Here is a 14,486-nt window from a genome sequence, read left to right as displayed (position 1 = left end):
ACAAAGCTAGCTGGGCGTGGTGGCGCATGCCTGTAATCGCGGCTACTCGGAAGGCTGAGGCAGGAGAATCGCTTAAACCCGGGAGGCGGAGGTTGTGGTAAGCCGAGATCATGTCACTGCACTCCAGACTGGGTGACAAAGCCAGACTCCGTCTCCATGTAAAAAAAAAAAAAGAAAAGAAAAAACAAAAAATAACATGATTTTTCATAGGGAAGCCTGATTACTGATCCAAGGTCCTAGAACTACAGCTCACCTAGCAGGAATCTGATAATACTCACCGAGCCGAAGAACCCACGGTTGCGACTCTGTCTCCAAGAGGCCGAGCTACCGCAAAGCATCCTTATTTAAACCTTACGCAGTGCCCGGAAGTCATGGAATGTCTACTGCGCGTGCGCAGGAACACGCGCAGTTATAGAATCAGAAACTCACTGAGGCTTCTGGGAATCTACTGCAGATTGAGCTCCACCTCTGCCTGTCTCGGAGGTCTCAGTTCGGTAGTGGAAACTTCGCGGGACCTTGCTGGGGAATGTACATTACATATAGGTTTGTAGATACGTAGCTGCGGAGGATGTTTACTTCTGTGCAATGACTGCGCCCAGTCTGTAGGGCATACCCTTAGATAAACTGGCCAAAATGTTTTTGAGGTAGCCTAACGTGGTGGCTCACGCCTGATTCTAGCACTTCTGAAGGCCGAGGTGGGGGCGGATCGCTTGAGGCCAGGAGTTCGAGACCAGCCTGGGCAGCGTGGCGAAATCCCGTCTCTACAAAAAATGCAAACATTCGCCGAGGGTCGTGCCGCGCGCCTCCTGTGCCAGCTACACAGGAGGCTGAGGCATGAGAATCGCTTGAACGCAGGAGACTGTGGTTGCAGTGAGCCGAGATCGCGCAAGTGCGTTCCACTCTGGACGACAAAGAGACTTCGTCTCTAAGTAAATAATTAAATAACTCTGTCGCCAAATAAATAAATATAACGTTGGAATAATAAGAATGCAAAATGTAAAAATACATCTAGAGAAATAAGGAGTCTCAAAAGGAATTGAATCTGTCCTGTCACCTGTGAAAGAAATAATTTGATAAATGTGAAGGTAAATAAGATGAAAGTGACCCTAGACGAATCAGATAAAAACTCCTGGCCGGGCGCGGTGGCTCACGCCTGTAATCCCAGTACTTTTGGGGCCGAGGCGGCCGTGGGGGTGGGGGGGAAATCACAAGGTCAGAAGTTCAAGACCAGCCTGGTCGTGAAACCCCTTCTCTACCAGAAGTACAAAAATTAGCTGGGCGTGGTGGCGCGCGCCTGTAGCCTAGCTACTCCGGAGGCTGAGGCAGGAGAATCGCTTGAACCCGGGAGGTTGCAGTGAGCCGAGATCGCACCATTGCACTCCAGCCTGGATGACAGAGCGAGACTCCGTCTCCAAACAAAGAAACAAACAAAAACCTCTTTTGGACGACAGTGTGAATGTACTTAAAAGCACTGCCCTATACTTTTTTTTTTTTTTTTTGAGATGGAGTCTTGCTCTGTCCACCCAGGCTGGAGACGGTGCCGTGGCGGGATCTCGGCTCACTGCAACCTCCGCCTCCCGGGTTCAAGCAGTTCTGCTTCAGCCTCCAGAACAGCTGAGACTACAGGCACGTGCCACAACGCCCAGTAAATTTTTGTATTTTTAGTAGAGATGGGGTTTCACCATGTTGACCAGGCTGGCCTGGAACTCCTGACTTCAAGTGATCTGTCTGCCTTGGCCTCCCAAAGTGCTGGGATTACAGGCGTGAGCCACCGCGCCCGACCTCCCCTATATATTTTAAACTAGTTAAAATGCTAAGTTTTAGGTATATTTTAGCATAAACAAACAAAACCAAATATGAAGAAGTAGACAAAGAATGCTTAAGATATATATACATGTGAAATGTTGCAAATATAGAATTTTGAGTATGATGTAAGGTGAGAAAAATGTTCGCTAAAGGGACAGAGCTATCACAGCTGGGCTATCTTGGGTAGTAACATTTATGATGTTCCTCCTATATATTAAATTTTGTTCTGAATGCTTTATTACATACATTATTTGCTATCACAGCACTTCTAAGACATCGGTATATTACCCAGACTTTAAGATGCAAAACAGGCCCAGAGCAGTGGTTCTGTTTTTTTTTTTTTTAAAGATGAGGTTTCACCATGATGGCCAGGCTAGTCTTGAACTCCTGACCTCAGGTGATCCACCCACCTCGGCCTCCCAAAGTGCTAGGATTACAGGCGTGAGCCACCGCGCCCGGTCCTTTTTTTTTTTGAGACAGAGTCTCACTGTGTCACCCAGGCTGGAGTGCAGTGGCACGATCTCGGCTCACTGTAACCTCTGCCTCCCGGGTTCAGGTGATTCTCTTGCCTCAGCGTCCTGAGTAGCTGGAAGTACAGGCATGAGCCACCATGCCCGGCTAATTTTATATTCTTTTTTTTTTTTTTTTTTTGAGCGGAGTCTCGCTCTTGTTACCCAGGCTGGAGTGCAATGGCGCGATCTCGGCTCGGCGCGATCTCGGCTCACCGCAACCTCCGCCTCCTGGGTTCAGGCAATTCTCCTGCCTCAGCCTCCTGAGTAGCTGGGATTACAGGCACGTGCCACCATGCCCAGCTCATTTTTTTTGTAGTTTTTAGTAGAGACGGGGTTTCACCATGTTGACGAGGATGGTCTCGATTTGTTGACCTCGTGATCCACCCGCCTCGGCCTCCCAAAGTGCTGGGATTACAGGCTTGAGCCACCGCGCCCGGCAATTTTATATTCTCAGTAGAGACAGTGTTTCATATGTTGGCCAGGCTGGTCTTGAACTTCTGACCTCGTGATCTGCCTGTCTCAGCCTCCCAAAGTGCTGGGATTACAGTGCCTGGCAAGCAGTGGTTCTTAAAGTGTGACCAATCAGCAGACCACAGGGTTCCTGAGACCTTTTGGGAGGTTTTGTTAATAATACTCAGACTTTATTTGCCTTTTTTGCTCTGTTGACAAAAAATGATGTAAAAAATCATTGTAAAAATGATGTACAAAATTAGTGGTGCCAGGCATGGTGGCATGGGCCTGCAATCCTAGCTATTCAGGAGCCTGAGATGGGAGGATTGCTTGAGCTCCGAAGTTCAACAGTTTGGACAACACAGTGAGGCCCAGTTTTAAAAATAAACGAATTAAGTAATTAATTTTTAAAAAGCAACAGCGGGTAAAATTGCTTGTGACCACCACAAATCAAGGGGCTGTCACCAACGTATACTGGAAATCATCATCACAAAATCTCAAAATCAGTTTAAAAAAATCACAAAATCAGTTAAAAAGTTAAGAATATTTTTGATGGGGGCCGGGCGTGGTGGCTCATGCCTGTAATCCCAGCTCTTTGGGAGGCCGAGGCAAGTGGATTACCTGAGGTCAGGAGTTTGAGACCTGCCTGACCAACACGGCAAAACCCAGTCTCTACTAAAAATACAAAAATTAGCCAGGTGTGGTGGTGGGCACCTGTAATCCCAACTACTTGGGAGGCTGAGGCAGGAGAAATTGCTTGAACTCGAGAGGCGGAGGTTGCAGTGAACTGAGATCACACAATTGCACGCCAGCCTGGGCGACAGAGCAAGACTCCGGCCCCCTAAAAAAAAAATTCTTGATGGGGAAATACAAATCATTTTTATTATTTCTCAATCTTTGAATATCTGTGTCTTTAACAGTCTGCATGATAAAGTGAGAAGTACACATAAAGTACTTTGCTGCATCCAGTACAGTGGTTTTCTCTAGGAACTTAGTTGTAAATTGAAAGAGCCACATTTTTCATGGAATAACATTTCACTTGAAAGAATGGCTGACATCTTTTCCAACTACATATCTGTGTGAGACTTAAACCAAAGTTTTATTATTATTTTTTAGAGACAGGGTCTCATTTTGTCACCCAGGTTAGACTATACTGCTGCAATTATAGCTCACGCATCCTGGAAGTCCCAGTCTCAAGCCATCCTCCTGTTTCAGTCTCCAGAGGAGCTGGGACAACTGGTGTACCCCACTGCTCCTGGCTTAAACCAAAGTCATATATTCTAACTATACTCAAACCGAAACAACACGTAATCACAGATAGAATGTAGGTGCAGATATGAGAATTGAACTGGAGTCCATTAAACCAGACATTAAAGAGAATTGTAAAAAATGTGGACAGGTGTGGTGGCTCACGCCTGTAATCCCAGCACTTTGGGAGGCCGAGGAGGGCGGATCATGAGGTCAGGAGATTGAGACCATCCTGGCTACCATGGCGAAACCCCGTCTCTACTAAAAATATAAAACATTAGCCAGGCATGGTGGCATGTGCCTGTAATCCCAGCTACTCAGGAAGTTGAGGCAGGAAAGTAGCTTGAACCCAGGAGGCAGAGGTTGCAGAGAGCTGAGATCACACTATGGCACTACAGCCTGGGCGATGGAGCAACAATCCATCTAAAAAAAAAAAAAAAAAAAAAAGTAAAACAGTGCTGCTCTTCTCACTAGTTATTTTTGGAAAACTTTCTTTCCATAAAAATATATTAATTCTGGCTGGGCATGGTGGCTCACGCCTGTAATCCCAGCACTTTGGGAGGCCGAGGCGGGTGGATCACCTGAGATCAGGAGTTTGAGACCAGCCTGACCAACATGGAGAAAACCCTTCTCTACTAAAAATACAAAATTAGCCAGGTGTGGTGGTGCATGCCTGTAATCCCAGCTACTTGGGAGGCTGAGGCAGGAGACTCGCTTGAACCCGGGAAGAGGAGGTTGTGGTGAGCCGAGATTGTGCCATTGCACTCCAGCCTGGGCAACAAGAGCAAAACAGTGTCTCAAAAAATAAATAAATAAATAAATAAAAATTAAAAAGAATTAGAAAAAAATGGCGTTCAGGGAAGAAGTCAGCAGCACAGAGTAAGATCAATCAGAGGAGAACCAGTAGACCATGGTGCCTCAGAAGCCAAGGACATTTCCCAAATCACCAAATGTTACAAAGCAGCCAAGTGCAATGACTGAAGGCTTTTAGAAGTAGCAGTTAACTGAGAAATCACTGGTGACCACAGCAAAACCATATTGGTTTGGATTTCATTTAGATTTTAATGAGCTGAGTGAATATGGCCTTAGATAGAGAAAGCAAGATTCACAGACCAGAGGTTATGAAGCAAGGCCAAGAAGCCTGTTCAGTTTCCAACTCCATCACTACTTTTTCCTCTGTCAGTCATTTAGCCCAGCTGCCTGGCATGGGAACTTGGGTTGTTTTACACTGGAATAGATTTTGCGAAGGAGGTATAGGAAAAGCAGGAGAGAGGGTAATAGATTGAAGAGAAAGTGTGGTCATGGGAAGATTGTCTTTGTTGCAGGGGAGGGTATGAAGGAGGTAAGCATTAAATAATATACTTAATGCTCTCCCACATAATCTTCACTGAGGATTGTGTGTCCTCAGTGCCAAATGGAGGGACATTAAAGCTATTTGTTCCCATCAGATGACCTCTATGCTCTACATAGGAAGCAACATTCGTTGGGGAAGAAATTAACAATACCCACACAAAATGACAGATGGAGCAAGAGGTCTGGGTTGCTGGTGATTCCTGGTTTTCCCTTCACGCCTCTTAGGGCTGAAATGGAATAGAAGGTTGAAACAGTAGTGCTGTGTTTTGGCTTCAGGGCTAGGATTTTCTTTGGTGTACATTGTCATCTTTTTGTACTATTTCATCCTCTGCCTATTCAGTGTCCATTGGACCTGCCCCTCCTTTTTTTTCAAGACAGGGTCTATATTGCCCAGGTTGATATTGAACTCCTGGGCTTAAGTGATCCTTCCACATCAACCTCCGAAGTAGCTGGGACTATAGGTGTGCACCACTGCACCTGGCTGGACCTGCCTTTTCCTGGGGTATAGTTATATAAATTCAGAGACCCAAAATTCATTCATTGTTTTGGCAAACACTGGGAAATCTGCATCTTCAAAACAGCTTTCTGGAGACAATTTAACCCCAAAAGGGCAATAGCAATTTGAGACTTCTTTGGAGGGCTAGTAGAAGCACAATCTGGGAGCAGGTAGAATCCAATGGCACAAGGAATTCTGACTCATGGTTTCTTTTAACTCTTGGTAAAGGGTGGTGCACTAAACAAGGCCAGTCTCTAAAGTGACAAATAGAAGTGTCATTGCTGAGGCCACCTGGACTGAAACTGGGCTGCTTACCAGAAAAGATAAAGTACTAAGTGTCCTGGGCCAGGTGCAGTGGCTCACACCTGTAATCCCAGCACTTTGGGAGGCTGATCACGAGGTCAGGAGTTCGAGATCAGCCTGACCAACATGGTGAAATCCCATCTCTACAAAGAATACAAAAATTAGCTGGGCGTGGTGGCTTATGCCTGTAATCCCAGTTACTTGGGAGGCTGACGCAGGAGAATCGCTTGAAACTAGGAGGCAGAGGTTGCAGTGAGCCAAGATCAGGCTACTACATTCCAGCCTAGGTGACAGAGCAAGACTTCCTCTCAGGGGGCAGGAGGGGAAGTAACAAGTGTCCATCTGTGATGTCATCTTGAGGGGTCCAACCATATGTGGTTAATATAAATTCTTGTGGGGCAATCAATTGGCATGCAAATGCTTATCCTTAAATATATTCAAAGATTACGTCATTTGTTTTGAACTTGGGGAAGCAATTTCATCTGTTTCTTAATTGGTGAAATGACTATATTATCACTTATCTAATAGGCTAGGTGGGCTAAATAGGATCAAGTGTTTAGTATATACGGGGTTCACAGTCAGCTCCAATCTGCAGCCTATTCTGTTTGTGCACTGACAGAGACAAACATGAATGACCCTCACTCCTGGCTACATTTTATGTCCTCACTATTACTTTTCTCTCTCTCAACTATTTCTCATTTTGGGACATTAGCAATAATTTACATATCATTTTTTAAGCTGGATTTAATGTTTTTGGATAGAGTGTAATGTAAAAGAAAATACCTCACACCAGAATAGTATAGTTTGGTATTTAAAAATTCTAAAATATTTAATAATTAATATTGATGGGAAGACTGATATACAATGCAATTACTTATTTTACAAGATTCTGTACATCAGGGAGGCATCTTGAAGTACAATACACCAGGCTTTCATTTCTTCTTTACATTATGATTGTGAGTTTCCATGTAAGTTGGTACATGGAAAGGGAACACAAAATCCATTTTTATATACATAAAAACAAAAGAAACACCCAAATAGACTTGACCCCCCAAATGTCTTGTTGCATTTGAAAAGAACATGAATGAGATGAAAGATGAACCAGATTATTTGGTGACACACAGAAGGCGAACAAGTAGCTCAGGATATCAAATCCCATTTCACGCTTGGCACATCAAGGGTAAGAAAGGTAGTGAAAGAAGGGTTTGAAAATGTCATCTCAAGCCACAAAAAATGCTGGCAGAAGACGGTCCCCAAACCAGTAAGATAGAATGGTTAGAAATCAAGTTAGCAGTTATTGTGTGGCTACCTTATATCCAGACCTCTAACAGACTGAGTGGAATTGTCACGTATTTTCCATCCCAAGTGTTAGTAAACTTCAAGGAGGCTGAGCACAATGGCTCACACTTGCAATCTCAGAAATTTGGGAGGCAAAGACAGATCCCTTGAGCCCAGGAGTTCAAGACCAACCTGGGAAATATGGGGAAACCTTGTCTCTAAAAAAAAATACAAAAATTAGCTGGGTGTAGTCTTAGCTACTTAGACTGAAGTGGGAGGATCGCTCGAGTCCAGGAGGTAGTGGTTACTATGAGCCAGGATTGTGCCACTGCATTCCAGCACGGGTAACAGAGACCCTATCTCCAAAAATAAAACGAAACATATCAAAAAACTTCAAGGAGATAGGGACCCAGTATTATTTCTTTTCTTTTTTTTTTTTTTTTTTTTTTTTTTTTTTTTTTTTGAGACGGAGTTTCACTCTTGTTACCCAGGCTGGAGTGCAATGGCGCGATCTTGGCTCACTGTTCGCAACCTCCACCTCCTGGGTTCAGGCAATTCTCCTGCCTCAGCCTCCTGAGTAGCTGGGATTACAGGCACGCACCACCATGCCCAGCTAATTTTTTGTATTTTTAGTAGAGACGGGGTTTCACCATGTTGACCAGGATGGTCTCGATCTCTTGACCTCGTGATCCACCCGCCTCGGCCTCCCAAAGTGCTGGGATTACAGGCTTGAGCCACCGCGCCCAGCCTTCTTTTTGTTTTTTTTGAGATGGAGTCTTGCTCTGTCACCCAGGCTGGAGTGCAGTGGGGCAATCTTGGCTCACTGCAACCTTTATCTCCCCGGTTCAAGTGATTCTCTAGTCTCAGCCTCTTGAGTAGCTGGGATTACAGGCACGCGCCACCATGCCCTGCTAATTTTTGTATTTTTAGTAGAGACGGGGTTTCATCATGTTGGTCAGGCTGGTCTCGAACTCCTGACCTCAGGTGATCCGCCTGCCTCAGCCTCCCAAAGTGCTGTGATTACAGGCATGAGCCACCGTGCCTGGCCTAGGTTTTGTTTTGAACTGATACTCTGATTCTTCAGCAAGTCTTCTTATGTGGGTATGAAGGGATGAAAATCTACTGAAAGATTACATACAGAACAAATAACAGGGACCCACGGAATAAATCAGAAGAAATCTATGAAGTGGCCACAACTTCTTGAACATTAAAGTGAAGGAAAAAAAGCCATATTCATCAGATTAAACAGAAACTATTAATATTTTTTTCTTCCATTTATAGTGTGGATAGGAATTAAAGTGAAATAGACTGTATGTTTCAAAACAAATTCAAAGAAAGCAACAAAATCTTCTGTTTTAGGAAATCGTATTAATCTCTATTACAAATACAGAAAGCAGGGGGCCTGAGTCAATGCCCCAGCACCAATGATACTGCTACAGTGTGGAAGAGGAGGGGCGGGTGAGATGGAAGCTGCCAGAGAGAGTCAGCAGGAGGATCGGCTCTGGAGTGAAGAGGAAGCACGCAGCAGGAGAAGGCAAAGAGCATGGAGAAGAGGGGCGCAGTGGGCCACGATCATGCCCTCCTGGCTTCTCCAGACACCCTTTCCTATGCAGCACCCCATACCCAGCCGGACCTTACTGTGATTCTGGCTGGAAACGTGGGGACCAACAGCTCATAAATGCTCTCACAGAGTTGATACAACTCTGCTTTAAGGAGGAGAATACATTTATTGGTCAAAGCAATTTAGAGAATAACATTTGGTAAATAAAACTACAATAACCTACAAATGTTAGCCACAGTTTTTTGCCACATTGGCATTAAGGCTTTTTTTTTTCTGAGACAGAGTCTTGCTCTGTCACCCAGACTGGAGTGCAGTGGCATGATCGGCTCACTGCAACCTCCACTTCTCAGGTTCAAGCAATTCTCCTGCCTCAGCAGCCCCAGTAGCTGGGACTACAGGCACAAGCCACCATGCCCGGCAAATTTTTGTATTTTTTAGTAGAGACAGCATTTCCCCATGTTGGCTAGGCTGGTCTTGAACTCCAGACCTCAGGTGATCCACCCTCCTCAGCCTCCCAAAGTGCTGAGAGTATAGGTGTGAGCACCACCGCACCTGAGGTTTTTATTTTTTTAGCCTTCATGGGGAAATGAAGCAATAAAGGGATTTTTTGAAAATGAAAGTACACTCCACAGTGTGAGAGTGGGCCTGAGCACAGGAGCTCAAAGGCCTTTTTTATTTTTGTATATAAAAAATATACATGCTTTCTCATCTAACCAATTTTTATTTTTTTTTAAGTCAGAGTCTCACTTTGTTGTCCAGGCTGGAGTGCAGTGGCATGATCTTGGCTCACTGCACCTTCCACATCCTGGGTTCAAGCGATTTTCACGCCTCAGGCAGGTGCTACCACGCCTGGCTAATTTTTGTATTTTTAGTAGAGATGGGGTTTCACCATGTCGGCCAGGCTGGTCTTGAACTCCTGACCTCAGGTGATCTGCCCAACCTGGCCTCCCAAAGTGCTGGGATTACAGGCATGAGCCACCATGCCCAGCCTCATCTAACCAATTTGGATTCTTGTTGCAGTTCAGGAAAACATAAGTTCCCATTACTTCCAGATTATTTTAAAATAAAAATCACAATGACTTGCGAGGAAAAGGAAGAACATGTCAGATCCTGAGCTTCCTCTCAGGCTTGAGTGCCTCAAGAGGACTGTATTGCCGTGTTATGAGAGGTACAGTGCAGTGCTTTCATCTGATATGCCAGTGTGGTAAGAAGTCCCTGGAGGTAGAGACTCTTTTACCAGAAGGTTGGGGGCCTCCAGAATGTTTTCCCCACCAGGAATTGGATTTGATAGCTGGAATTTACAGCCTACACATTTGGGTCTCACCATCAGGGTAGGGCAGGTAAGGCTAATGGTACAAACTGTGCCTCAGCATAAGAAGTCACCTAGGGGAAGGGGTGTGGTACAGAAGTCATCTAGGGGAAGGGGTGTGGTACAGCCAGTAAAACCTGGAACCTGCAAGCGGTCCAGAACTTTGGCGGCCAGTAAGGAAAAAAACCCCTCAAGTATGCTACAATATTGAAAGGTTCAAAAGCACTGAGAAAGTGTTGTTTTGCCCCAGGTGCAGCCCATGAGAATCTGTTCCAGTGAAATGCTACATTCAAAGAAGTGCTGTCCACCCCAGAAGATCCCAGAGGACGCAATTCTGGCTGTGCTGGGAAGTGCTAAAGTTCCCTTCATATGTCACTCTGGAGAAGGAGCGGCAAAGCAGCCATGTTGAGTTCCTCTCAACATTTGGCATCATGGACGATGGTAGCTAAAAGAAAAAAAAAAAAAGACAAGTTACCACATGATGTACATTGCTTGCTATTAATATACCAGTAGTAATGAAATGTTATATCCTAATTAATACTGCCTCTCTCTTCTGCTCGAATTCTAGCTGACCTTTCTGTTGCATCTGATACTCCTCAACTGCTTCCTTCTTTCTTGAAACTCTTGGCTTCTGTAACAATATTTTTGCCATAGTTTTCTTTCTTCTTCAATTGATCTTCTGTATGCTGTCCTGGTTCATTTTCCTCTGGCCACCCTTTAAATAGAAAACAACTTCCTGGCCAGGCGCCGTGGCTCACACCTGTAATCCCAGCACTTTGGGAGGCCAAGGTGGGCAGATCACGAAGTCAAGAGATCGAGAACATCCTGGCCAACATGGTGAAACCCCATCTCTACTAAAAATACAAAAATTAGCTGGGCATGGTGACACACGCCTGTAGTCCCAGCTACTTGGGAGGCTGAGGCAGGAGAATCCCTTGAACCCAGGAGGCGGAGGTTACAGTGAGCCGAGATCACAGCATTGCACTCCAACCTGGCAATAGAGTGAGACTGTCAAAAAAAAAAAAAAAAAATCCCAACTTCCTTGGCTGGGCATGATGGCTCATGTCTGTAATCCCAGCACTTTGGGAGGCCAAGGTGAGAGGATCATTTGAGCCCAGAAGTTTGAGAGCAGCCTGGGCAACATAGGGAGACTCTGTCTCTACAAATGATCAAAAATTAGCCAGGTGTGGTGGCCTATGCCTGTAGTTCCAGTTCCTGAGGAGGCTGAGGTGGGAGAATGTTTTGAACCTGAGAGGTTGACGCTGCAGTGAGCCATGATCACACCACTGCATTCCAGCCTGGGTGACACAGTGAGACCTTGTCTCCAAGAAAAAAAAATTCCCTTCTAAAGGTCCACTATCTTCTCTCATTCGTATCTTTAGACTTTGCTTTCTTTCTGGATTCCAGGCTGAATATCTAAAGGTCTTCTAGGCATCTCCATGTGTCATAGATTCATCAAACTCAACACATGCAATTTATTTTCTAGCTTGTTTGTTGTTTGCTTTCTTCTTTTAGAATAAAAGCTTGGGCCGGCATAGTGCCTCACACGTGTAATCTCAACACTTTGGGAGGCCAAGATGGGAGGATCACTTGAGGCCAGGAATTCAAGACCAGCCTGGGAAACATAGCAAGACCCTATCTCTATTAAAAAAAAAAAAAAAAGAAAAAAAAAGAATAAAGCCTCATTGAGGACAGAGACTTGATATTTCATTTCCTGCTGTATCTCAAGGACCTAGCACTATACCTGTCATGTGGTAGGTGCTCAATATTTGTTGAATAAGTGTTCAACTAAACTCCTTATCACCTTCACAGACCTCAAAAAATACAAGTTAGAAATATCAGAGTCATTTTGACTACTCCTTTATTTCATTTCTGGAATCCAACAGATTGCTACATCTTGTTGATTCTATGGTTGAAATGTCTTTCAAATCTATCTCCTTTGCATTCTCACTGTGGCTTCCCTGGTCTGAGCTGCCACTATGCTCACGATGTTTATTTCAGTCACTTCCTGTCTTCCTTGCTGCTATAGTCTCTTCATCCTTCCATATAATCTTCCTTCTTTGCATCAGAGGTTGTTCTGAAATACACAGAATTTCCTGTTTCTAAACTGCCAATGGTTCCAACATCCTAGCATAACAGTCAAAGCATTTCAAAGAGGCACTGCAACCCATTTTCTAGCTTATTTTTACTGTACTGCCCCATACATCCTCTGCTCCAGTTACATCATGTGTTTTCCTCTTTCCCATTGTCTTGCTTAAGCTGGTCCTTCTTTTTTTTTTTTTTTTTTGAGACACAATCTTGCTCTGTCACCTAGGCTGGAGTGTAGTTGCACAATCTCGGCTCACTGCAAGCTCTGCTTCCCGGGTTCAAGCGATTCTCCTGCCTCAGCCTCTCAAGTAGCTGGGGCTACAGGCATGCCACCATGCCCAGCAAATTTTTGTATTTTTAGTAGAGACAGGGTTTCACCATGTTGGCCAGGCTGGTCTCCAACTGGCCTTAAGTGATCCACCCACCTCAGCCTCCCAAAGTGTGGGGATTACAGGTGTGAGCCACTGTGCCTGGTCTATACTGGTCCTTCTGCTTACAAGGTTCTTTCCTTCCTTTTTGTTCAGATTAATTTTTTTATATACCTTAAGATCTAACATAAATGTCACATTCTCTATGACTCTTTCGTTTAGCAAAAACTGTTCTTTTTAGCAATGGCATCTTTGTTGCCCAGGCTTCAGTGTAGTGATATGACCATAGCTCACTGCTGCCCCCAGGCTCAAGTAAATTTTCACCTCAGCCTCCCGGGAAGTTGTACTACAGGAGTGTGCCACTGCACCTGGCTAACTTTTTTAAAATTTATTTTTTGTAGAGATGGGGCTTGGCTAACGCCCTTTTTGGCCTTGGCCCACCTGTACCCAGGTGAATTAAAAAAAAAAAAAAAAAAAGAGATGGGGCTCACTGTGTTTCCCAGGCTGGTCTCAAACTCCTGGGATCAAGTAATCCTCCCACCTCCGCCTCCCAAAGTGCTAAGATTATAGGTATGCACTACTGCACCGGGCCCCTGCCTAATTAAAAAAAAAAAATGTGTGTATATATATATATATTTTAATGTATATATTTATGAAAAAAACGTATATCTATATTTTTTTTTTTGCAGAGATGGAGTCTTTTATGTTGCTCAGGCTGGTCTCAAACTCCTGTGCTCAAGCAATCTTCCCACCTCTGCCACTCAACGTATCGGGATTACAGGCATGAACCACTGCACTCAGCCTTATTTGGTGTCTTTTAAAATAAATATTCTAAGAATCATGTAAAGATACTTCACTGATTCCATTTGTGGCTAGCTGATTCTTTGGATATGGGTGGGTCCTTAATCACAACAGTAACTCCAAATCAAAAAAATACTTGGTTGGATTTCTTGGCTTGTTTCATGAGGACAGCTCATTAAAATGTTGTTTATACACTAAGTTGGTAAGATCAACTGTGCTAGACAGAACTGAAACCAGAGAGGGCAAGATCTTGTCTACCTTAGTGCAGTCTCCTCATTTATAACCTGAGAGAGTAAGGTACAAGGAAGAGAGCACCCCATATCCTTGAAGTCATTGATTTCTTTCTCTACATCCTGGTTCTGCAATTTACTAGCAAGTCAAGCAAGTTACTTAGCCATTGTGAGTCTCCGCTTCCTCACTGATAAAATGGAGATGTTATCACATCTTACATGTTTATTGCAAGAATTAAATAAGATAATATACATAAAATGCCACAATCAGCATAGGCATTTACTATTTTTTTTTTTTTTTCGAGCCTGAGTTTCGCTCTTGTTACCCAGGCTGGAGTGCAATGGCGCGATATCGGCTCACCGCAACCTCCGCCTCCTGGGTTCAGGCAATTCTCCTGCCTCAGCCTCCCGAGTGGCCAGGACTACAGGCACGCGCCACCATGCCCAGCTAATTTTTTGTATTTTTAGTAGAGACGGGGTTTCACCATGTTGACCAGGATGGTCTCGATCTCTTGATCTCGTGATCCACCCGCCTTGGCCTCCCAAAGTGCTGGGATTACAGGCGTGAGCCACCGCGCCCGGCCTACTATTTTTTTTTTTTTTTTTTTTTTGGAGACAGAGTCTTGCTCTGTTGCCAGGCGCCAGGTTGGAGTGGAATGGCGTGATCTCAACTCATTGCAACC

The 14,486-nt window shown here is 44.5% G+C and overlaps 1 protein-coding gene and 1 long non-coding RNA gene across 9 annotated transcripts in view; one reads left to right on the top strand and one right to left on the bottom strand.

The window, feature by feature from the left end:
* The first annotated feature begins 10,566 nt into the window (after positions 1–10,566).
* Positions 10,567–13,771, top strand: LOC116529125. 2 transcript variants are annotated; one of them, XR_004259388.1, is made up of 2 exons: positions 10,567–10,799; positions 13,462–13,771. It is a non-coding gene; the product is annotated as an uncharacterized LOC116529125 (long non-coding RNA). The 2 variants fall into 2 exon arrangements; XR_004259389.1 differs by having other exon boundaries at positions 10,626–10,757.
* The window catches only part of PHACTR4 (phosphatase and actin regulator 4), a 127,973-nt gene continuing 124,113 nt past the window's right edge, over positions 10,627–14,486 (bottom strand). For 5 of the 7 annotated variants that reach the window (XM_032246586.1, XM_032246587.1, XM_032246589.1 and 2 more), the window contains one exon: positions 10,793–11,031. In XM_032246586.1, coding sequence (XP_032102477.1) covers positions 11,013–11,031 — 19 coding nt within the window. In that variant the 3' untranslated portion in view covers positions 10,793–11,012. Of the gene's footprint in view, positions 10,762–10,792; positions 11,032–14,486 lie in introns of those variants that run through there. The other 2 variants (XR_004259386.1, XM_032246585.1) reach the window with 2 other exon arrangements.

Source organism: Sapajus apella, unplaced genomic scaffold (assembly GCF_009761245.1).
Source record: "Sapajus apella isolate SASKATOON/1434 unplaced genomic scaffold, GSC_monkey_1.0 scaffold62, whole genome shotgun sequence".
NCBI classification, from domain to species: domain Eukaryota; kingdom Metazoa; phylum Chordata; class Mammalia; order Primates; family Cebidae; genus Sapajus; species Sapajus apella.
Note: the sequence above shows the minus strand (reverse complement) of the source record. Positions and strands in the feature narration are given on the sequence as shown.